The 24,279-nt window shown below is 49.4% G+C and overlaps 2 protein-coding genes and 2 long non-coding RNA genes across 6 annotated transcripts in view; 2 read left to right on the top strand and 2 right to left on the bottom strand.

Annotated features, from left to right (window-relative positions):
* The window catches only part of LOC125110961 (uncharacterized), a 27,405-nt gene extending 16,473 nt beyond the window's left edge, over positions 1 to 10,932 (top strand). Inside the window, exon 4 of the long non-coding RNA XR_007130778.1 lies at positions 10,852 to 10,932. This is a non-coding gene — a long non-coding RNA (uncharacterized LOC125110961). The remainder of the gene's footprint in view (positions 1 to 10,851) is intronic.
* Positions 1 to 13,866, bottom strand: part of RNASEL (ribonuclease L) — a 16,044-nt gene extending 2,178 nt beyond the window's left edge. The window contains exons 1-6 of one of the 3 annotated variants that reach the window (XM_047752662.1): positions 13,748 to 13,866; positions 13,225 to 13,414; positions 10,149 to 11,807; positions 5,777 to 5,862; positions 4,308 to 4,513; positions 3,134 to 3,266 (exon numbers count right to left, since the gene is read on the bottom strand). In XM_047752662.1, the coding sequence (XP_047608618.1) occupies positions 3,134 to 3,266; positions 4,308 to 4,513; positions 5,777 to 5,862; positions 10,149 to 11,619 (1,896 nt within the window). In that variant the 5' untranslated portion in view covers positions 11,620 to 11,807; positions 13,225 to 13,414; positions 13,748 to 13,866. Of the gene's footprint in view, positions 1 to 3,133; positions 3,267 to 4,307; positions 4,514 to 5,776; positions 5,863 to 10,148; positions 11,808 to 13,224; positions 13,647 to 13,747 lie in introns of those variants that run through there. The other 2 variants (XM_047752660.1, XM_047752661.1) reach the window with 2 other exon arrangements.
* Positions 13,867 to 14,777: 911 nt separating this feature from the next.
* On the top strand, positions 14,778 to 22,499 carry LOC125111513 (uncharacterized). The gene is made up of 5 exons (XR_007130873.1): positions 14,778 to 15,598; positions 16,524 to 16,695; positions 17,629 to 17,738; positions 20,245 to 20,344; positions 21,365 to 22,499. It is a non-coding gene; the product is annotated as an uncharacterized LOC125111513 (long non-coding RNA).
* RGS16 (regulator of G protein signaling 16) lies at positions 16,875 to 23,970 on the bottom strand. The gene is made up of 5 exons (XM_047753469.1): positions 22,431 to 23,970; positions 21,393 to 21,503; positions 20,610 to 20,674; positions 20,148 to 20,314; positions 16,875 to 18,790 (listed from the first exon to the last, which is right to left on the bottom strand). The coding sequence occupies exons 1-5, from the start codon at positions 22,472 to 22,474 to the stop codon at positions 18,575 to 18,577; spliced, it is 603 nt and encodes a 200-aa protein (XP_047609425.1). The 5' UTR covers positions 22,475 to 23,970; the 3' UTR covers positions 16,875 to 18,574.
* Positions 23,971 to 24,279: the final 309 nt, after the last annotated feature.

Raw genomic sequence — 24,279 nt, forward strand, 5'->3', positions numbered from 1 at the left:
AAAAAAAAGAGAGACACCAAAACGTGGTAGCAACATGAAATAAATCCTGATAGACTTTTAATACGAAAAGGCAGGATACAAATTAGAATATATGCCAAAATTACCACTCGTTAATAAAGCAAATTAATAGAAAAGAATGGAAGTAAACACTGTGCACCACAGTGCTAACCGCAGTTGTGTCTGGATGTGGAATTATAAATTCATGTATCTGTTTTCCAAGTGAATGGTTTTCATAGAAATTAACTGCATTTAAAACATGGTTTAGGAAATTACTGCCTATTAAATGAGGAAATCTGCTCACTATACTATACAGTATGTTACCCTTGTGGCCACCCTTCCAAATTTGGACTTGGTTATCTTTCCTTTTTTATTTTTTTTTTTTTTGGCTTCGCTTTTTAGGACCTGCCCCCAAGACATACGGAAGTTCCCAGACTAGGGGTGGAATTGGAGCTGCAGCTGCCAGCCTGTGCCACAGCCACAGCAACGAGGGATCCGAGCTGCATCTGCAACTTACCCCACAGCTCACGGCCACACCAGATCCTTAACCTCCTGAGCGAGGCCGGGGATCAAACCCCCATCCTCATGGATACTAAGGATTCGTTTCTGCTGCGCCACAATGGGAACTCCTATTTTTCCTTTTGAAGGGTTGTCCTGACTAAAACCAGGGCTGGTAGCCGTGTGCCATAGAGAGTGTGGTTGTTTTTTGTTTTGTTTTGCTTTGTTTTTAATTATGTTGCCAATGGCTATGGGTTTCACCTTGACTTAGTTGTCCCAGGGCAACTGCTCTCATAATAATAATGGCTTCCTAGAGCTCCCGTTGTGGGAACAATGGGTTACAAACCCGATTAGGATCCATGAGGATGCAGTTTGATCCCTGGCCTGATCAGTGGGTTAAGGCCCCGGTGTTGCCATGAGCTGTGGTATAGGTCCCAAATGTGGCTCAGATCTGGCATTGCTGTGGCTGTGGTGTAGGCTGGCAGCTGCAGCTCCAATCCTACCCCTGGCCTGGGAACCTCCATATGCTCTGGTTGTGACCCTATAAAACAACAACAATGATAATAAAAATGTCTTCTTTCTTTGTGCTTGCGCTCTTATAGACGGCTCTGATATTTAGAAAGATTTGGGAGCAAGAGAATTAAATGCAACAACCATGAAGCCCAAGGGTCCCTGAGGAAGAGTAACTGCTGACCAGAAGGCTGCCTGGGGTAATATGTGTGGAGCACGTGTGAGAAATGCTGAGCATGTGTGTGTGGTAGGAGGGGCAGCTGTGCGAAGAAGGCGGCAGTCCACACTGGAAAAAAAACTGCACGACCATGAAAATGGGAGAGTCACTAAAATGAACAGGCAAACAAAGCCTAAGTTGGAAATTAAAAGACTTGAAATCAATCAAAATTCAATATGTCACTGAAGTTTAAGGGAAAAGAACCCCAATGAACTGGAAGGCAAAAGAACAGAATTCTCTTCCCAGTTCTGCAAACCTCTGACTTTCCAGTCTAGGGAATTTGGGTTCCACTTCTTTCGGTGGGAGGGAGGGCAGTGCTGCACCTGCGGCACATGGAAGTTCCTAGTCCAGGGGTCCAATTGGAGCTGCAGCTGCTGGCCTACACCACAGCCACAGCAATGCCAGATCCAAGCTGGGTCTTTGACCTATGCCGAGGCCTGTGGCAGCACGGGATCCTTAATCCACTGGGCAAGGCCAGGGATTGAACCCCCATTCTCATGGATACAAGTAGGGTTCTTAATCCACTGAGCACCACGGGAACTCAGGGTTCCACTTCTGAGCCTCAATTTCTTCAGCAATTAAATGAGTTGATGGACTTGATGGCATCCTAAGTTTGTGCAGTGAGTGGTTTTAATACATAGCCTTTAAGCCAGACTGCCCCCTGTTGCGCCCTTACTCACTCTTTGCCTTACTGTCCGTGCCTCAGTTTGCCCACCTGCAAGATGGAGATAATTGCCTTAGAGGTCGTTGTAAAGATTAACTGTGGTGACTCGTGTAAAGTCCTGAGAACCATGGCTACCACAGAGTCAGCGCCACATAATCATTAGCCACTACTATCATCAGCTCTGGTTTCAGATGTCTTTATTTCTGTGTTTAACTATTAGCTAAAGTTTTATAGACAGTCATTTAGCCAAGAGCCATGGCATACCCACACCATGCCAGGAGTACAGTAACAGACAAGACAAGGGACAGTTTCTGCCCTCATGGAACTTACGGTAGCAAGAGAGACAGATGTTAAGCCAACAATTACTTGTGTGATGTGCAGTCCAGAGGCAAACAAGGGAAGGAAAGCAAAATGAGACCCAGAAACAGAGGTATGGGAGAAGCAGAGTCCTAGATCGAGCCTAAGATAGGGATCTCACTTAAAAACCTGAGAATTATGGATTTTCCCGTGATACTTTGCACGTGTCTCTAGGGTACCCAGCATGTGTCCCACAGCCATCATTTCTGTGGGTCTTTCAGCCCCACATGGACGCTGTATTCTGTATATTCCTGATGTTGCATGGCCCAACGCATTCTGGTACTTAATAGATGTCTGCTAATTAATAATAACGAAGGTTATCAGAGTACTGACTAGACTGAGATAGTGATTAATTTTCATGTTTCACTATATTTAGCTCAAGTTAGGTAGACCTTCTCTGGAAGAGCTGGAATTTGAAAGATTGTCTTTTTTCTCATCGTCGTCTGTTTTCTCACGCAGAAATTTGGTTCGTGTGTATGCTCAGAGCTGGGCTGTTTACAGAGAGCAGAGGCAGCCAGCCCCACAGGGAAACACCCCATGGGGGTGTACCTCCTTTGGGCTGAACTCTATGTAATCAGCTGCTCTCATCACTCTGGCAATAGAATTACTAGTCATATCTCACTCAGAAAACAAGGCTTGAGAGAAAGAGTCACAGAAAAGGGAAAGATCTGTGCGCTAGGACAAGGCCGTTGCAGAGAGGAGCCTAGACAGGCCTATCGGGAGGCCTGGCCTGGAGAAAGACCCGAAAGGGCGGAGGGGAACTGGGCTGAGAGGAGGGAAAGGAACGTCTCCTCCCTCACCCAGGAGTTAGAAAAAAGTAGGGAAACTAACATAACACATGACACAGAGTCTTATCCCTGAAATAACTCCCAGACCATAGGAATTCATACCTTAGTTGTCCACTGGGCAAAACTAGTAGAAAGTTCAGATGTTCCAGGTTGCAGTAGCTGGAGGATTTTGCTGTTTTGATTTCGCGTTTTGATGTCAGATTCATTTCCCACATCCCTAAGGGTCCTATAACGGCTAGAATGACAGAGTTATCATGATCAGTACATCCTTTTTCACTCTTTCCAGAAAGAGAAAACTATTAAACGTTGGCTTTTTTTTTTTTTTTTTTTTTTTTTTTTTTGCTTTCTGGGTTGCACCCACAGCATATGGAAGTTCCCAGGCTAGCGGTCTCATTGGAGCTACAGCTGCCGGCCTATACCACAGCCGCAGCAATGCGGGATCCTTAACCCACTGAAAGAGGCCAGGGATCGAACCTGCAACCTCATGGTTCCTAGTTGGATTCGTTTCCGCTGCGCCACAACGGGAACTCCTAAATGGCGGTTTCTGAGAGAAGTAGTAAAAGCATGTATCTAAAAATTCTGCCTAATAGGAGACATGCCTCTCCCCCCCATCCCTCTCTCCCTCTCTCTCTCCTTCCACCCATCCTTCTTCTATTCTTTGCTGAAGAAAACCAGAGTCCAGAGAGGTTAAGCCACTGCTCCAATGACACTCAACCAGGAAATGCCAGGCTGAGAGAAAAGTCTGGGCCATCTGATTCCCAGCCTGACTCCTGCCTCCAGCATCTCACCAGGAAGGTTAATTTCACTGACCACGTGGGGCCCAGATTAAATAGTATTCTGAGTGTGTCTGTGCGGATGTTTCCAGAGATTAGCATTTGAACCAGCAGACTCAGTAAAGCACTGGCCCTCCCCAGTGTGAATGGACATCATCTAAGCTTGGGGAGGGGGGCTGCTGAATGAAGGGGAAATTCACCCCTCCCTGCCTGATTGCTTCAGCAGCGGGGCATCGACTTTGGCTCTCCTAGATCTCAGGCCTTCAGACCCTTACTGAAGTCTACATCTTCAGCTCCCCTGGTTCCCAGGTCTTTGGTTTCAGACTCAGTCACACCACTGGCTTTCCTGGGTCTCCAGCTTGAAGATGGCAGATAGTGGATCTTCTCTGCCCCAACACTGCATGAGGCACCTCCTTATTTTATATGTATATGTATATCTCCCTGATTAACACCCGCATTGTCACCATCTTGGAAGCCTGTATCAGACACTCAGCTTTCCTTGCCTCTCCCAGCTCCAAAAGAAGGGATGAGCCAGCAGGCTGCTCAGACGGTCCTCCACATTGTCCCCCGGGTGGAACAGGTGATGAATGAGGTCCCGAGTCTCCTCATCTGGAGAGCCTTGAATCACCTCTTCAAAACTTTGATTCTTCAATGTCTCAAAAGAAATGTCTCCCTTTTTTACCACATAGAGGACCAGCAATCCTAGGGCCTGCACAAAAGTCACAAATCAAGCCAAAGGCGCTTATGAGGTATCACCCATTTTTGGGGAACTTTGCAGGGTGTGGTGCAGGCTATGAACAAATGGAAAACGGGGGAAATCTCGGGGAGTCCACAGGCTGGTCAGGGAGAGAAGGCACAGGCTTATGCACAGAGAAGTCTGCAAGGTGGTATATGGACCCCACAGCTGAGGTTTATAAGGAGCAAAGGATAATCTCAGGGTAGAGTCTCAGGACCGACTGCTTGGAGGAAAAGGAATTTGAGCTAGACCTCAAAGTACGGATAGAATTTAGATGAACACGGGAAAGGGAGAAGGTTTCCAATAAGGGGGATGCTCGGAATCTGGCTAGGACCTGGGCCTTTGGGTTGGGGCTATATCAGGCCACAGATAAAGGAGCCAGACCAAGTCAAGCAGGATACAGGGAAGGCCCCAGGCATCAGGACACAGTGGGGAGGAGAGGCCAGGAAGGATGCCAGCATAGGAACTTCCACCCTGGCCAAGACCCCAGTCAGGGAAGGAGCTCAGATCCAGCGCCACTGAACCAGAGAGGCCAGGCATGGATGGAGAGCTCGTGCCCACTGGGTTGGAAGGTCAGCACCAGGAGATCTCCAGGTGCCCACTGGGTTGGAAGGTCAGCACCAGGAGATCTCCAGGAGAGCGCTACCCTGGTCAGGTCAGAGTCTATCTGGGAGCCATGATCTGCAGAGGCTATGCTCTGCCTCTTCTCTGGAGAAACAGTTATTTCAGGATGTTAACCTCCGGGGACAAGTTTAGTGTCTCTTGAGCCAGGGATCCATCCCATCCCTCCTACGTGCTTCAGAGGCCCTTAGTGTCTGGCCCTCCTAGGAGCTAGCACATGGGTTTCAATGGAGTGGGAAAAGAAATCTCATTTACTTTGTCTTTAGGCAGAAAATACCTCCTATAGGAATTGCGGAGTGATTTTGGAGCTATCTCCTGGAGATAATTCTAGAAGAAATGTGGCATGCTCAATGTATTTACTGATTAGCCTGTGGGGTAGAGAGAGATCCAAAGAGATGCAGAAAGGGGCCACAGAGACAGCCAGCTCCACACCAATCAAGGGAAATGCTATTATCTGTGTGTGGGGGGGGGGGAGGGCAGTCAATGAGTACTGGGAAAATGCCTTGAAATTTCTTTCCTTTCTAGTTAAAGTAGGGATGTCCTCTAATTGGCCACAGGAAGTAAGGTGAATAAGGAAGTAGAAAGATGGAAAGGTGAACCATTTATAGAAATTACCTCTAGATCTCTTTTGATTTTCTGTGGATCTTCAGCCCATTTGATGCTTTTATCAAAATCTGCCAGGAAAGTACCATTCTTGGAATCTAAGGGATAGTTTGTAGAAATGCATTGAAAATCCTCATTCTCCATGTTGTAATTGATTTAAACAAACATGTAACACAATGTACAATCCATCATCGTTGAGGAAGACAATAACAAGCTCATATCTGCCTTGTTGTTTGCTTCCCAAAACACTGTCATGTGTACTGAGTATTTTGAGCTGTTAGGTACCTGCCAAGAGCAGGACTTAGAGAAGCATGAAAACAAGCTTAACCAGCGCCCCATTCATGCAGTTCCTTGGGTTAAAGAGCCCAGATTTTAAAGAAGCTGGTGGCAAGAGTTAAGGTTATATCCTATAGCCAAAGAATGCCTAAACACCAAGGATCCAAATCCAAGATCACTTAAGCATAGCAATCCACAAGATCGACCCCGCTGGCTACTGCCCACTCTAATGTCGTCATCAGTTGCCACGGATCCACCACGTGCTTGTAATGAGTCTCCACCTCCTCGACCCACCCCCAGAACCTTTCTCCCTTAAAGGAAGTCACTGAGACCTCAGAAGGAGGAAGGCATGGATGAGAGAGGTGAGGAACAAAATGAAATGGGGATGAATCCGTGATCAGTCCTCAAGAAGGTGTCTCGAAGTAGTCTGAGGAAGAAGACTGGGTGACCCCAGATAGGACGACAGCCAGTATAGCTGTGTGATTCTCAAACACCTTTCTTTGAACTTAGACATCAACGTTGTGTGGGAACCCAGAGCCTAACAAAAACGCACCCATCAAGTAATTCAGCAAGTGTTTAGTGAAGAAAAAAATGGTGCTGAGGAAGGAAGTATCCTGGCCCTGTGGAGTTTAGGGTCTCTGGATGAGGAGACTGATATTAAAGGAATAATTACACAAGTAAACATTAAATTTGTTGCAAGTTTGAAAATGCGAGCCAAAAATGCAGGATGCCCTGAAAGCATAACATGACATGCTCTACAGGGCTGCATCGGGCGGCGGAGAGAAGTCTTCCCTAAGGAAGAGACATCTAGATGCGAAAGATGGGTAAGATTTGGGAAGGTGCGTGGAATGGGGAAGAGAGAATTCTGGAGAATTCCGCTCTGACGGAAGGCCCAAGTGCCTGGGGACGAGGAACAGAGAAAGTGGCCTGCAATGAGAGGCAGACCTTAAACCACAGGTTGTTTTCAATTATTTGAATGATAAGTTCTCTTCACTTATTTAAGCCCCTTTGAGTTGAGTTTTCTGCTCCTTCAACTTGAAAGTGCCTAACAGAACACTTCACATCTCTTGAAACACTTGATTTTTTTTCCCACAGGCCCCAATTTTTCATTTTTAGATTCAACAGACCTCGTTAAAGTGCTGTAACATTTTTTAATGCTTGCATCCAGTTTCTGTACTACACTCTCCAGAGGGATGGCGGCCCTGCTGACAAATGATCTGGTGCCAGTGGAACTGGTTTCATGCTGCTGGCCTCTGAAACTATGGGAGGTTAAATGTCTGCTATTGTTTTTGTGTGTGTGTGTGGTTTTTTGTTTGTTTTTGTCTTTTTGCCATTTCTTGGGCCACTCCCGCGGCACATGGAGGTCCCCAGGCTAGGGGTCGAATCAGAGTTATAGCCACTGGCCTACACCAGAGCCACAGCAACTCGGGATCCAAGCTGCACCTGCAACCATGGCAACACCGGATCCTTAACCCACTGAGCAAGGCCAGGGATCGAACCCGAAACCTCATGGTTCCTAGTCGGATTCCTTAACCACTGAGCCACAACAGGAACTCCTGTCTGTTGTTTTAAGCCACCAAGAGTGTGACAGTTCCAACAGCCACGGGATGCTCACGCACTTGGCGAGCTCTGTCTCTTTGGGCGTACAGTCTTGTTCTTCATGCCTCTCTTTCATTGTATGGGCACCGCTTAAACAATTGAAGTGATTCTTGACTACAGGCTCTCCTTTGCAGTTGAGACGCCCCGTGTCCTGTGAATTGCTCCTGTTAACGTCACCCAGCGTGGGGGAGGGGCGGAGGCAATTGTCAGAGCTTCTGATTTAAACTCTGGGGTGAGCAGGACACACCACTTAGTAGTTGCTTTGGCAGAAACCTTGTGCGTTTAACTGCTCTCTGGCTCTCTTGAGATCACCAGTGACCCAGTGTCTCAAGTAGTACCCCTGTCTGCAGACAGACAGGCCTGTCATAGATGCTTGGTCCCTGGGGAAGAGGGAGGGGAAGCCCAGGATTTGATCTTTCTAATTTCTACTGATGCAGCAATCTGCCTGCTGGCTGGTCCTTGGTCCTCTGGCTTCTATCACTTTTGAGTGGCACCTTTCTATCACTTTTGAGTGGCACCTTCCATTTCTGCTGTTCCCACTTTCAAGAGTAATGCTTCCCTATAGCTTTTTTGCATTTGCCCTGGGCTCCTGTGTTATTCTTCAGTCCCATCCTATCTCTCCATGATTCTTCAAGAATTTTGTCCTACAGAATTCTTTTTTTATGTTGATCTCAGCGAGGAATTCATTTTAAAAAACCCTCTCTCCTCATTTGAGAGATTTAATACAAGGAAGAGTCTGCAGTATGGGCTACATTGTCACCTCAAGGTAGAAATATCATCAATTCTTTTTTTTGTTTGTTTTTTAGGGCTGCACTTGTGGCATATGGCGGTTCCCAGGCTAGGGGTCGAATCGGAGCTACAGCTGCTGGCCTACACCACCGCCACAGCAATGCGGGATCCAAGCCACACCTGTGACCTACACCACGGCTCACAGCAACACCAGATCCTTAACCCCCTGAGCGAGGTCAGGGATTGAACCCGCAACTTCATGGTTCCTAGTCGGATTCGTTCCCACTGCGCCGCAACAGGAACCCCATCATCAGTTCTTTATTGTTCAAGCTTAAGAACAGAAGCAGTGGGGCTAGAAATGTCAAAGAACAGGTAGTCGCAAGTTGTTTTTCTTTGGAATGTGATATGGGACTTTTGCATAAAGATCGGCAGGTAGAATCAGGAAGGCCCTCGCCCAAGGCCGAAACCTGAAGATTCTTTCTCACGTGGCGGAGCTGCGCATGTTTCTGTCATTTCCGCAGCAAAGTCGCTTGAAACCAGGAAAGACTGCAGGAGCTCCTGCCCTCAAACTAAAAGCCAGATCTCGGATGTAGTCCTACATATACCGATTTTTCTCTTCCATGACCTTAAACACCATTCTCTGCCTGTCGATATCCTCTTTCATCCTGGTCCTTTATGCCAAGCTTAAATCTCAGTGAATAACTCTCGGTTAAGGATCTGCTTCTGCTTGCCCTCTAGACAAGTTGTTGGGTACCTACAGTGTACAGGTAACCGACGTGCAATGATCCATTGGTGTGTGGAAAAAATAACATTACAATGTACAGGTGCCACACGGCACTTAGACCTCATGACAATCTTACGAAGGAGGTATAACCAGTCTCAAAGGAGGAAACTAATGCTCACAGAATTAAGCCATTTGCTTGAAGTTACAACGCTCCCTAAACATGGCTAAGGCCAAGGTTCTTTCTACCGCAACACATTTCCCCAGGACTTTACCCTCAGCTCTGCTTGTTTCCTTGAATGTTGTTTTAGTTTATTGGGGGTTTGGCTCACACCAAACCCACAGTGGACCCTGGCTTGTTCGGCCTGTTTTCAGTCTGTTTCACTGAGTCACATCTTGTCCTGGATCCCAATTTTGACCTCGGTCTTGCCATTTGGTTTCACCACCTTGTAACTGTCACCTTGTCTGAAAGAACACATTTTCTAGATTCCCTGGCTTGCAGACCACTCTAAAAATTCAAACTTTTTGGAACTGGCTCCATCTCAGACCTACTTTCATACTTTTATTTGCCAAGGGAAAGATAAGGTGAGCCTGGTATTCTGTTGACATCCTCGACGTCCACTTGGAATAAGGGTGACCACCTGTTAGCAGGAAAGACTGCACTGTAACTATGGATTTGTTGCCTTAATCCTCAAACTGAATAATCCACACCGACCCTAGTTCTTTCCTCTTCTGCCATGAAAACCCTTTCCTTTTGTAAATAAAAACCCAGAGTTCCTACCATGGCTCTGTGGGTTAAGAATCCAACATAGTATCCGTGAGGATGCAGGTTCGATCCCTGGCTTCATTCCGTGGGTTAAGGACCTGGCATCACTGCAGGTTGCAATGTAGGTCACAGATGCAGCTCGGATCTAGTGCTGCTGTGGCTGTGGTGCAGGCCAGCACTTGCAGCTCTGATTCAACCCCTAGCCTGGGAACTTCCATGTGCCGTGGGTGCAGCCATAAAAAGAAAAAGTAAAGAAAAACCCTACGACTTTTAAGAGAAGGCTAGGGACTCACCTATTAAGATGTTTTGTGGCTGCAGATCCTGGTGAGAGTATCCAGACCGATGGAGTTCTCCAATAGCTTTAAACAGAGACGAGAGGATGTTGCGGGCAGACTCATCCTCCTCGTTTGGCACAGCGTCCCCTCGGTGGTTGGCCAAGTGCTCCTGCAGTGTGTACTCACACAGCGCGAGGCACACATGCAGACAGTCCCCGTCGCTCTCACTGCCATAGAACGTCACCACGTTATCGTTGGCTCGGCTGCTCTGCAGGCAAGAGACTTCCTTTTGTCCCCGTGTGCTGCCTTCACTGAACCGCTTCACAGCCACCTCTTGGTCTTCATAGAGCCCCAGGTAGATGCCCCCTTCAGCAGTGTCCGCAATTTTATACTCTTCGTCAATGAAGATCTTGAGTTTGCCGATCATGGGGCGCCATATCCTGTGCAGATGTTTCAGGGCCTCCCCCCAGCGTGAGCTCTGAGGCTTCCAGTCTTTAGCAGGAGGGCGAAAATCTTCTCCGGCTTTATGAAGGCGAAGAAACTTCACAAGGTCACTGTCGTAATTGCGTCTCGCTATTGCCACAAGGTCCCCGCAATTTGTGCTGGCCCCTCTGTGGCACAGCAGCTTGGCGATTTCCTCTAGTCTGAGTTCGACAGCAAGCAGCAGGGCCGTCTTGCCCTCTCTGTCTGTGTCATTCACTTCTATCTGTTCTTGTTCCAGAAGCATCTGCACCAAATCCAGATTCTTCCTCTCCACTGCCAGGATCAGGGGCGTCTTACTTCCTTCCCCGCTCACATTGACCTCGGCCCCCTGGTCCAGCAGGAGGCGAGTAATGGCCTTCGCCTTCCCATCGTCGGGGTTGAGAAGAGCGTAGACCAAAGCATTTCTGCCCATGTTGTCACGGGCATTGACCTCTGCCCTCATCTCATGGAGGAGGATCTTCACGACATCCACATGCCCCTTTTCAGCAGCATCCATGAGGGCGGTGGCCCCTCCTTTCCGAATCCTCTCTTGATCCTGCTTTGTCTTTCGATGCATGTTCACGTCTGCTCCATTGTCACGCAGGAAGCGTAAGGCTTCGACTTTACCGTACACGGCGGCTTCCATGAAAGCTGTGAAGCCATTAACATCGCACTCGTTCACATCTTCCACTTTAGGAAGTAAGAGCTGGAGCAGCCTCACGTTTCCGGTGATGCCAGCGATGATGAAGGCAGTGGCCCCATTCCTCTTCCGCAGACAAGGGTCGGCGCCATGCTTCAGCAGAAGAGCCACAAGGTCCTCACTGTCCATTTGCACTGCACTATGCAAAGGTGACCAGCCCCATTCCTCTTCCTGGAAATTGGCATCAGCCCCTCTTTCTAGCAATTGCCGGACCTGCTCCATGTCTGCTTCTTGAACAGCTTGAGTCAACATTTCTTCCAAGGAAGCCCCCCCATCACTAGAGGGTGTGGGTGTTTCCTGAGGGTTGTTATGGCGCTTGGTCTCCATGACAGTAAATACCACTGGCTGCAACTCTTTTTGCCTTTTCTTTGAGAAAATGAAAATGTATCTCCTTGGAATTTGACCAAAGGGACATGGAACTCTTAGAAACTCCTGTCAGGGGAAATGGGAATTATCTGGCCATAGACCCTCGCTATGAGGCAGCACAGTGCTCGTGGAGTCTTCTGACTTTCCACCTAGAGATGAGAGAGGTATTTTATAATGTTATAATAGTGAGAAAACATTTGTATCAGAGAAATTAATTTTTTTCTTCACTGTGCTCAAGGCATACAGAAGTTCCTAGGCCAGGGGTCAGACCTATGCCACAGCAGCAATCTGAGCCACTGACAATGCAGGATCCTTAACCTGCTGTGCCACCAAGGAAATTCTCAGAAAAATTAATTTTATTAGCAACCTTTTCAAAATATATCTACTCAGTTATTATAGAAACTTTGATTACAGGATATCATAAATATATACAAATTATAAATAAGAATATTATTATTCTATGGTACCGCTGCCCAGAAACAGGCATTGTTAATATTTTAGTATAGTTCCATAGATTTTTTAAAAATAGTTGGGCTCATGCTAGGTAAATAACTTTGCATCCTCTTCCCTTAATGCTTCACTATAAATGACCTATGTTATTACAAAGTGTTTTAAAACATTTCATGGCTGTGCAATATGCCATCAGAGAGTTGTTGCAGTTCCCTATTACCGAGCAGATTTTTCAAGTAACTTTTAGACAAGAGTTTTAAAATGAGAACATCTTCACAATTCTAAATAATGTGGCAGCAAGCAGCTTATTTTAGTTTGCTTTCTTATGACAGAGCTTGTAAGAGATTTCTTGTGATAGATTTCAAAGAACTGAATGGTCAAAGGCTGTGATTGTTTTTAGGATTCTCAGCCTGTATTACTGATTTTTTTTCCAATGCCATATAAACATACTCTTATCAGAAATAGATGGCCTCTTGAAAAAACCAGAACCCTCATTTAATGAGACAAAATGTGTCTTCTGTCAATTTGCATTTCTGGTTGCGATTGCTCGGTGTGTCTCTGACTCTCTGCGGATGTGCTTTCCTATTTTAAGGTAGTATAAGATAGGAGTTCCCTAGTGGCCCGGCAGTTAAGGATTCGGTGTTGTTACTGCTGTGGTGCAGGTTCAGTCCCTGGCCTGGGAACTTGCACAGCTGCAGGTGTGGCTGAAAAAAATTAAGTCATGCAGGGTAGGGGAAAGAGCTAGGCTCTGACCTCAACAAGATCTACATTTGAGCCCCTGGTTGTCTGACTACTAGACTCTTACTTCCTAATTGTATAACCTTAGATTATTGAGTCTCAATTTTCTGTTTCCTCAAATGGGGGCAACGATAAATAAAGTCCCCCCTAGAAAGTGTATTAAAGTAGGGAGGGGGAAATATTAGGCATCCGATAAATGGTAGAGCTAATGATGTCCCCTTATAAAAAGGTTAATAAATCCACCTTCCCCACCCATGTGCATATACCTGCTACACAAATAGGAATCTGGGGTGTTTGTTTTTAGTCCAGCTGCCCTCAGTCACATCAGAGCAATTTAGAACCAGTTCAAACATCAGACAGCAGCAAACTGTTACTTACATATTTAGAGAACTGCATCGGCTACAAAATTCACAAGGCCACCACTTTTCAGCCATCTCACCCCTCTGACAGTCTCAAAACTCCCACCTGGGAGAGCCGATCGATCGGATGGGCAGCGTAAGCACAAATACCCGGCAATGACACCTCTGCTTGTGTAGACAGTTCTGGTGAGGATGGGTGTTGAGGTGGGCTGGAGTAAGTAAAGGAGCAGAGGAGGAAGAAACTCAAAGAAAGCGAGAGCAGAGAACAGAAACAACTCAGCGAAAGGGCTGCAAGGGGAGAGTCTCGCTTTCACTTTCATTTTCTCCAAGAGACCAGAGATGCCCGACAAACCAAGCCCACTTGAAAGAAGACTGTGTGGATAGTGGCAGAAACCCTGGAATGCTCCCGGGGGTGCAGGCCCTCCGGAGCTGTGCGTCCTTCCTTCCGCCCAGCCCACCCTCTAGTCCCTGAAGCCTCGGGAATCGTTCAAAGAAAACACCTTCTCAGGCTTTTCCAGCTCTCTTCCTTCTGCCCACCTTACCTTTTAAATGCAGCCGCCTCCTCCCTCTGGCAGCACTCCGTCGTCAAATCCTCTTGCCAGCGGGCAAACAGCGCCTCCTGAGGAAGTCCCTGAGCCAGTGGGCGGGGCCAAAAAATGTGGAAGGAGGAGGGAGGGCACACTGCACATGCCCACACCCAGGCAGAGGTGGTGGCACCTTTAAACCCCCTAGAGGAAAGGGATGGTTCTTCCCTGGCAGCTGGGCGCTGACTTGATGTCCAGGATCCTGCTGCTCAGCCTTGAGCCTTTCAAGTCCCAGCATCCAGCTCCATCCCAACCATGTTTTCCCAAATCCCTGTCTTTTTGAAGGAGTGAATAGTACCTGCTACCGGAAAAGAAGAACGATGACGATGATGGTGATGGTAGCAGACATTTACATAGCTCTTGCGTGTGCTCAAGCAACTGTTCTGAGCCCTTTATATATATTAAATCACAAAATCTAATCCTTATGAGGTAGCTACTATTTTTGACCCCATTGTACAGATGAGGAAACTGAGGCACGAAATGATTAACTTCCCTTGTTCTAGAGATTCGGGCTGCATCACTGGACAGCATAGAGGAAAATGCCCACCCTCATTCTTATTGGAGAAGCCAGACAACATAAGTATATATAATATGCTTTGTGGTGAAAATGCTACAGAGAATAATTAGTAGTAATTAATAAGGAGGGTTGGAAATACCAGGATGAGGATTTGCAGTGAAGGGAACTATTTTATAAATAATGAAGATTCAGGAGTTCCCGTCGTGGCGCAGTGGTTAACGAATCCGACTAGGAACCATGAGGTTGCGGGTTCGGTCCCTGCCCTTGCTCAGTGGGTTGACGATCCGGCGTTGCCGTGAGCTGTGGTGTAGGTTGCAGACATGGCTCGGATCCCGCGTTGCTGTGGCTCTGGCGTAGGCCGGTGGCTACAGCTCCGATTCGACCCCTAGCCTGGGAACCTCCATATGCCGCGGGAGCGGCCAAAGAAATAGCAACAACAACAACAACAACAACAACAAAAGACAAAAAAAAAATAATGAAGATTCAAACTCCACTGTCTAGCACCTGACTACCTTACATCTCTCACCCTTTGGCTCCTTCCTCAATTATTTACGTTTTAAACCTCTCTTTTCCTCATAAAGCAATTTGAATAACCAGGCGAGTTTAAAGGATTTGGGAGCCTGACCTGATGTAGCCACAAGGGGGCAGCAGAGGGTGAGGATGGGCCAGAGCCTTTCAGCGCCACAAGGAAGCAACAGCACTGATTCAGAAATAGCACCAGCTGTCCTGAATTAATGGCTTGACCCTCTGCTTTCTTATCTGGAATTCTGGAGTGCATCTTACATCAGATGAAATACAGCATGGAAACATCTGTACTATATCTGAAAAAGTAGACCTGGAATCCTGGCTTTGAATCACGACTCTTCCATTGTTTTCAAAAAGTCAAATAGTTATCGACTGATGCCTCCTGAGTCCAAGGCCCTGTGCTAAGTATCTGGAATCAGATCATAAGAACAGATAATATTCATGGGACGTTAGTGTGGTGCCAAACACTTTTATTTCATCCCCCGTTCCCTAGGCAGGGTACATTCTTATTGTCCTCATTTACAGATGAGGGACCCAAGCCTTGGAGAGGCTTATTAACTTCCCAAGGCCATACAGCGAGTGAGCCAGGAGTCCAACCCCAATATTCCTGCTCCACAGCTCCTGCTCTGAATCGCTTTACTGTGGTCTGTTCTGTCCCATCTTATCAAATAATACGGCTCCTGATCTTGAAAGAGAGCGGTTTAGGGAAAGAAAAAGCGCTGTGAAGAGAGAAGTAGTGCTTCCAGTTCGCACGTGAGGCAATCAAGGTAAGAATGGTGTCCCAGAATCACGGAAGTGGCAGAGATTAATTCCCTGTGGTGGACGTCTGGGAAGGCTTCACTTGAGGAAGTGAGGGTTTGCTGGATTTTCAGGAGTTCTTTTGAGGAGGGTATGTTCCTTCTCAGCCCCCAACCCCCAATTGAAAAAAAAAAAAAAAAAAAGAAGAAGCCATTCAAAGCAGAGAGGACAGCTTGTGTCTAAGGGCCGTCTGGGCAGGAGATAAGTCAGAAGAGGGACTTAGGTGGGATCAGAGCCTCACATGTCATCTAAGAGATGAATGTGCCCTTATAGTCAAAGGGAAGCTGTCAAAGGGCTTTGATGCAGTCACAGTGTGCTCAGGTCTGTGTTTTATGAGTAAAGATGGACCCAGCCTGGAAGATGAGCTGGAGGGGGAGAGGACTGGGGAGGGAGACCAGGTGAGAAGCTGTTTTTGGAGCCCAGATTAAAGAGGATGAAATTTGCCTCTAAGAAATCTAGGTGAACTGGGAGAAGCAGCGTCTCTGTATTAGCGTTAGGGAGACAGAAGGCAGTAGACATCAGAGGGGCACATAACGACCTTGGCTTTGACTGTGCTCCATATGAAGAGCCTGTGGGACGTCCGGGGAGAGGAGTCTATAGGAAGCTGGAAATGGTCATCTAACTGGTCATCTCTTGCTGGATTTAAAAAGAATCATTAACTTAAGAGACATTTGCTAAACATGTATATGCTAGCACGTTCTATGGGTGTAGAACATTGAAGAAAGGTCATGTCTCATCTCAGAGACATGATGAAATTACAAAGAATACTAATTGTTTTTAGTTTATATGACATCACAGTGGCACAGAAGTAGACCCCCCAACCCACCCCCCCGCACCCCAGTGGATAATGCATGGTTCATTGACAAAGGAGAACCACCCCTTGCTCTGTTCCAGGAAGAACTTGGAACGGCTCGGGCTGGGTCCAGTTGACAGAGGAGATGGGCTCTGAAGTGACAGCTGAGCTGGTCCAATCCACGCGACATAACAGCTTGGCTGTTGCATTGTCACCAGCTGAAGGAAGTCACCCATAATGGTGGCCACCATGAGAACCAGTCAGCAGGCAAAGGTGGGTCTTCGCCTTGTGCCTCTGCTCTTAACCTAAAAGCCCCCCTGTCTGTGTCTGTCCTGTGGCATTTCCAGAGGCCCTCTCTCCCAGGCCACCACCTCCCCCCCCCCAACCTCCCAGCCCCCAGGGAATTTCCCTTTCCCTCTTCCCCGGACCCCACAGCCCCTGCAGACAGGATCTCACATTTGGGTTTTATTTTTATTTCACAATAAAATCACATGCTAAAACAGGAAAAGGAGGGTTGAGTACACCATTCGTATCTAGGAAACCAGCTCCTGTGTCAACAATAAATAAATATTTAAACAGCGAGGAGTTCCTGACAGCCCCTGCGAGGTGGCCAGCACTTCTGGAGGAAGAGTCCAGTGGAGAGGGAGCCAGTCAGGCTGCCAGCTCCCGTGGAGACTCCAGCAGAGGCCAACTCCAACGGCAATAAATAACAATAGCAACAACCCAACGACAGCAACAAAAATAATGTGCAATGACCATTGTCACAAAACCAACAATATGTTAGACTTAAATAATTTTCTCCTGGAGGAGTTCATAGTGCAGAGAGAACAGTGTGGATTTTCCAGGGGCAAAGGGGCGCTGCCTGGTTAATTCACCTCCCCCACCAGCCTGGGCCCGTGGAGAAGTCCCACCATGGAGCACATGTCAGGTGAGGCCCTGAGGTGACAAGCAGGTTCTGATTCCCACCCCATCCTGCTCCTCCCAGCAGCTTCTCTGCCCAGCTTCTACAGTCTGTCCAAGGGTCATCGAGGTACCTGCCTCCTTTCTCCTGAAGCCCCACTGAGTGCACCTCACAGCCACAAAAAAAGAAACACTAGGTTCCCCTTCCATCCTGGGGAATCCCTTTGTCCCTATTTTCATAACCGCAAAATAAAAAAGAGAGATTGGCTTAAAATATATATATAAATATTGCCTTGATTTGAACAGGACTTTGTGGAACTACCAAGAGATGTGTTTCTTAAGATGCCTTTCTTCTTCGTTCCACCTGCTGGCACAAGGAGCTGGAAGAGCCGCTCACCACGAGGCCCCACGCACAGGTAAGGGCAGCCCAAGGCTTAGAGGGGGCATGTCCCAGCCAGAGGCCCTCAGCTGGCCCTGCTCACAGGTGGACCCTGCCACACACGCGGGGTCGGGGGCCACCAGCGAGAGGTCACCAAAAGCACCGAGGTTCATTTCCCATGAGCAAGATGGCCTCTCTTCAGGGCTCCCTGTTGATTTGGAAAGAGACTCGAAGACCAGTTTCTAAGATAAAGATCTCACTGGGGACAAGCGGCACACGGGCTCTCTGGCCTTGACAAGGCTGCACGGCTGCACACAGGAGTGTTGAGGAGTGCAAGCCAGGGGACCCCAGGGGCGGCCAGTGGCAGGTGAGAGGACTGGATGGCAGGGCTCCCCATGCACGGCTCCCCTCGTGCCCAGGACAGTCGGGGAACTAGGAAAATGGGATGCGATCAGAGGGGACTGACGGGTCAGCAGGTCAAACGGCTGACCTGGCTGGCCTTCCCTCACTCGTTTTCAAGTTTCCCTTGACCCAGACATTTCCCGAAGCACCCTGGCTGATCCCTGGCCCTGATGAGATCAGCCAGAGCCAACGAGGACTCTCACAGCACCGTTCTCCCCTCACAGCCCCGAGAGCCCTGCACAGCTGTCATCTTCAGCCCTCGTCCACAGGCCCTAGAAGCAGGGGGACACTCTCATGCACAGAATTCAGTCCCGCAGTATCTGGAGGAGAGGACGTCACCCATCGGGCGTTTCCCTTCACTGTCCTTGCTCTGCAGAACCTGCCTCCCGCACCCGCACGGGGCGGCGCCTCGGGGATGGGTGACTCAGCCTCTCTCTGCCCGGCTGGCTTCCCCTCCTCCGGCCCTGAGGCTCAGGTATGGGAGGGCTCGGCTGGGCTGCCGCTGGACGGGGAGGCGGAGGCAGCTTGGGCAGCCAGGTCCCGGTAAGCAGGGGACTTCAGGAAGCGGGGGTACGAGTCCTTTTCCATCAGGGTGCGTGTCTTCCCTTGAGCCACGTCGAAGCACGTGGCCGTGGCGGCCTGCAGGTTCGTCCTGGTCAGCTCTCTGGTCTCATGGTCTAGGTTTACCTGTGGGAGGGAGAGCAAGCCCATGGGTGAGCAGGCGGTGGGTGGCAAGGTGAGGGGGCCAGCAGGCCCGGGGGCACTGGGAGGTGGGGCGGTGGAAGGAGTACCGGGTTCTGAGCCAGGAACCCAGGATCTCCCAAGCTGACCATCAACGGGCTTTTCAGCTCTGGGCCTTCCCCCACCTCTGATCCAGGGTCTGACCCACAGTCTCTCCGAATGACCCAGGACGTGTTAAGACTGGATAGAAATCCAACCTCTTTGCACCTGTTCCTCTGCAACAACCTGAGTTCACATCCTCATCACCCCTCCGCTAGATTAGCGCCAGCGCCTGCCTACTGCTCTCTCTTCTCCCTTCCTCCCCGATCTCTTCTCCACCCAGCAGCGGAGGGAGCCTTTTAAAACCAAGTCAGTTTGCGAGCACCTCTGCTGTTTCCTGTCACTCAGAGGAAAAACCAAAGTGCGCACTGAGCCGGCACGGCTCCCTGGGCCTGCGCCTGGCCATCTGCCACCAGGTGACACCATCTCCCCCCTCTCTCCCTCCGCTTCGCCACTCCCCACGGGCCCACCCGCTGACTGGTGACCACAACAGGCACTCTTTCATGTCTCTGTTCACATGTCACCTTATCCGACAGCCCGCCCCTCCCTTCCCCTTATAAAAGGGAAAGACCTCACCTCCTCCCACCCCGGACTCTGCTGCGCCCTCTGATATCCTGCTGTGTTTTTATCAGAGCACACATCATTCCCTGGCAATATTTATGTAATTGGTTACTGTCATCTTCTCCCACTGGAGGAGACATTTCTTGTTCCCGGCCATATTCCCAATGACTATAACAGTACCTTGCATCTAACTGGTGCTCAACAAATCTTTATGGAATGAAAGTGCTCAAAATAAAATACAAAGATATAAAAGCAAGGCATTACTACTCTCTCTCCACAAGGTGGCGCCATATTCTTTCTCAAACAGCGGCGGCTGAGGGACGGTGGAAACGTTCTCAAGGACCAAAGTCCTAAGGCAGGTCTGCCAGGGAACTGAGCCAGGTTATCCTATGATGACTTATTCCCCACCCCCCAGCCGCTTAAGTCTTTTAAGCCTCTAAAAAGGCCTTAGTTTACAACAGTGGGCATGGACAGAAGCCAAAAGCCCTGCCACCCCCTCCAGCCCCATTGGTGCATCTAGGGTAAGAGCACCCAGGGATGGCCCAGAGCCTGGCTTTTTCAGTCTCCAGCCTCCTGTGCCAGATGAGGCCATGCTACTTCTAAACGCAGCCCTTCGCCTGCTGGCTTCCCACCATCCCCAATTCTCAGTGGGGAAGGAGCAGCCAGGGTCTAGAGGATCCCTGGAGTATGTCACGCCTCTGACCTCTTTAGGGGCTTCACTGCGAATGAATTCCTCAAAGATCCTGTGTGCCCGGGATGCCAGCTTGGTGGCTGACCGGAGCTTCTTGAACTCCTCACAGGCCAACCAGAACTCCAGGTTCTCTTCGCTGAACTCCGTCTTCAAGAAAGCGTGGAAGGCAGCCACTCCATCTGGGTTTGCAGGAAGAGAGGAAGAGACAGGTCAGACAGAGGGGACAGCCAGCAGGGAACCACAGAAGAAAAGACAGCAATTGTAGTTAATGGCTCTATTTTTAGGATGTAATTTTCTCGAACAAGGACCTGCCTTTGTATTCTGCGTAGAGGCTGGCACACTAGGGGATTGTTATTATTGCTACTACTACTATTATTGTGCCCACGCCTTCAGCATCCTGCAGGCCGACTCCACCGCACATGGGCACACATGTGCCCTCCACAGACAGATACAACACAACAGGGTCCCACTCACTTTTACTGCTCAGCAACAAGTCAAATGACTCTCTCCATCCCAGCACGTCTTCTGAGAAGTTTCGGCTTAAAAAAAAAAAAAAAAAGGCAAGATTTTACTTTTCAAAAAATCAACAAACTAATGCATAGCACAAATCCTAGCCAGAACTGTGATGGAAGCTGTCTAATTCCCACGGATGCTGGTGTGGTGATTAGTGGAGCTGACTCCTCAAATGCTTGGTTGGGGTTAAGACAAACAGTTGTGTTTTCTAGAGGACAGTTCAGTAACCAGAAGCCAAAGCAGGGACCTCTGGGGCCTCAGTAAATATCTGAGACCGGGTCTTCACTGTCCAAAAGTTTTTCTATTCGCCTGACTCTCTGAGCTTGTTTTGACCACTTCCTCAAGGCCATAGGGCCTCATGAATAGAGACAACGTCTACCCATAAACCCAGGGCCTGGCACAGTTGCTGGTCAATATACAAGGGCTTCCAGGCAAAGTGCATGCTACCAGAAGTAGAGCCATTGATGAAAAGCCCTCCGGTGGTCCTGCCCCCGCCCCAGCCGTGGCTGCATGTTCAATAACATCTCCAGGTGGGAGAGTCCAGTAACTAGACATGCTAGCCCTGGGTAGATTTGTCTGTTGGTGGACTTCAAAGCCTTGAGCCACCCACCCAGTCACCCATGAGCCAGGGAGCCACCGCAGACCAGCAATCGTTACAGGGGTCATCACAGTCCACCCTGACATGTCCTAATTTCTCCTTGTATTTCCTTCTCCAGGGGCCCCAGGCCGGCCGGCAGGACTCACCCGTCTTTGCTGTGTTTACTGCCCCACTCAAATTTGCCAACACTTGCGGGATCGGAGCCCAGCTCTGACTTGTGAAGAAAGATCCCCAGCCGGGTCTTGAACTCTTTGGCTCTGGAAGACAACACATGAGCATGTGAGGAATCTCCAGTTGCTTGGCCAGGGCAGAGAGATTGAGGGGGTCCCAGAAGAGCTCACGCTGGCGCCCCCCCAAATTCCAGCCCCAAAGCTTCCTGGGACACTTGGCTATTCCCAGGGCATAAACGTTGCTTCTCTCATCAGTATCATGAACCCAGAAACAATGAAAGCAGTCTTTGAGCTGTGCCTCCATAGGTCTTATACTTTCTGGGTCTACAATACAGCTGTATTCATGGGCTTTTTGGCATTAAGTCACACCAATCTATCTTTGTGCCAGCTGATGAGCAGAAGGCAGTTCAGCACACTCTGGGCTTGTCACAAATATTTCTAGAACTGTGTGGAAGTTGATTTCTACCTTCATCTTTACTTTTTCTTTCCCAGTCACCAGCTTCAGCAAAGATTGGTGAGGCTGAGAAGCCCCCTGGGAAGTGGGCACATCTCTCACCAGGTGGGGGGAAGGGGGGGACGCTGAAAAACACTTCCCTGGCTTCCCAGCACCTGAGGAGGCCAGGGCCCTAGCTCTGGGCTTTAAAACGAAAACCAAGTGCTTAAGAAACCAGGGAAGACAGTTCTGCCTGGTGATGCCAACACCAGGTCTTCCTGCAGCCGAGACTTCAGCAGGTCAGCCAGGTAGAACTGCAACTTGTATCAGAGGATGGGGAATGCCAATAAGCAGCGGACCCTCTGCTTCCCTTTAATTCGCCTTCTCCCTTCTGGTGGTCCACCCTCCACTAAGACTCTAAGGGAGGCATCTGTGAACGCGGAACCAAGTTGACCTCCGCCTTTCAAGTTACTAGCGTCCCATGCTCCTGTCCACCCAGGTCCCCAAGGCTGCCGCTCCGCTTCCTAAGGTTGATGGGACTTGAACTTCTTTCTCCAGGCAGCTGGACAAGCTCCCCTTACCTCTCCAGGCAGGTGGTGGGGAAGGCAGCCAGGGTCCGGCACATGGCTGCTGATGCAGGGCAGCACGTCGTGGAGAGGATGGCGGCGGGCTCCTGGGGACACCGCAGAACCCAGGGAGGCAGAACAGCGGCAGCAGCTAGCGCCTCTATGCAGACTGCGTTTATCAAGGGGCACCTCGCTGAGCCAGCGGCTTTTATTCCCTTGGAGGGGGCGGAGCGGGGCTGAGAGCCGCCGACCAATCGGAGAGCCGTCCTGAGCGCGGGCGAAGACGGAGGCGGGGCCGGGGGCTCGAAGGGGCGGGGCGCGGAGCCCAGGATGCGCCTCTACCCTCGTGCAACCCTCGCACCGCAGGGGTGCTCACGGGGCTGCCCCCTCCTCCGGACGGACGGCGGCGTGGGGAGGGAGGCGCGGCAGAGAAGTCGCACGTTGCCTAGACGCGCTCGCACCCAGTTAGGTAGGAAAAAACCCTGTCGGCCGTTAGTAAAGGCAGGAAACCAACTCAGCGGTGCCAGGAGGATTTGCGTGGGGGTGGCGGGTTGGGGAGGTAAGCGAAGTGTGGGTCACAGCCTGAGCCTCAGCTTGTTAGGGCTCCACGGAGCAGAGCACAGGGTGCAAGACAGCATATTATGCTGGTGCCTTACATTTCTTGTGCTTCTACCCAGATGGCCACGGGTCAGCTCAGGAAGCTCTTTACATCATCACCGCCATTTTAGAAATGAAGAAACCGAGTCAGAAAGTTAAAAAGACGTGCCCAAGATCAGAGTTAGAAATAGACAACTCCCCCCCGTGGGCCGGGGGGCGGAAGGCGGCTTTATTAAGCAACTGCTAAGTCCCAATCCCTTTTACTAAGACTTGAGTTAAACCCTTTGCTGAAAGTCACACAAGGTTTTGCCAGAATTCAAATATGAATTTACCACACTTTCTCCACTGCTCTTCCCCAGCTGAGAATCCCAACACCTTCGTAACTGATGAATGCAACTTTTAAGTAGTTGCTAGTTAGTTCAGCGCCCTCATCTCTGAGATAAAGGTAATGGATGCCCTGCTTCTCTCCTCACGTTCTCATACCGGCATCACAGCCTCCCCAAGGCTCCTCACATCCCTTTGGGATTGCAATTAAGAGGCTGCAGGTGAGGTTAAGAGTGTGTGATCTGGAGATGGATTTCTCACTTTCAAATCTGGGCTCTGCTGTTTACTGGTGGGAGACCCGGGACAAGCTTCTCAACCTTTTCATGTCTCCATTTCCTCGCCTCTAAGATGAAAACGTGATGCATTTATTTCATAAAGTTGTGAGAACTAGATAAATTTAAGTTGTACTTGGAGTTCCCCGGGAAACAAGGAACATAGTTCCTCTGAGGCAGAGGCTGGCTGGGGAGAGTTCTCGGAACTAAGAGGGTGTGAGGGAAGCAGGGTTGGGCAGAGGGGGGAACGGATGCTGAAGCTGGTCCCAAGGGATGCTCTGGAGTGGGATGGCCCTTCAGAGCAGTCGCTGCAGTGAAGCAAGGGGCGGCCTTGCGTCCCACATCAGCTATTCACTGGACAGCCTAATTTTTTTTTTTAGGGCTGCACCCGTGGCATATGGAGGTTCCCAGGCTAGGGGTCCAATCGGAGCTACAGCTGCCGGCCTACACCACAGCCACAGCCATGCTGGATCTGAGCCGCATCTGCGACCTACACCACAGCTCACAGCAACGCCAGACCCTTAACCCACTGAGCAAGGCTAGGGATCAAGCCCGCAACCTCATGGCTCCTGGTCAGATTAGTTTCCGCTGCGTCACGATGGGAACTCCAGGCTGGCGTAATCTTAAACAAGGCCGTTCCCTCTGCCAAGAGCAGCTCCTGGAGAGAGACT

Source organism: Phacochoerus africanus, chromosome 11 (assembly GCF_016906955.1).
Source record: "Phacochoerus africanus isolate WHEZ1 chromosome 11, ROS_Pafr_v1, whole genome shotgun sequence".
NCBI classification, from domain to species: domain Eukaryota; kingdom Metazoa; phylum Chordata; class Mammalia; order Artiodactyla; family Suidae; genus Phacochoerus; species Phacochoerus africanus.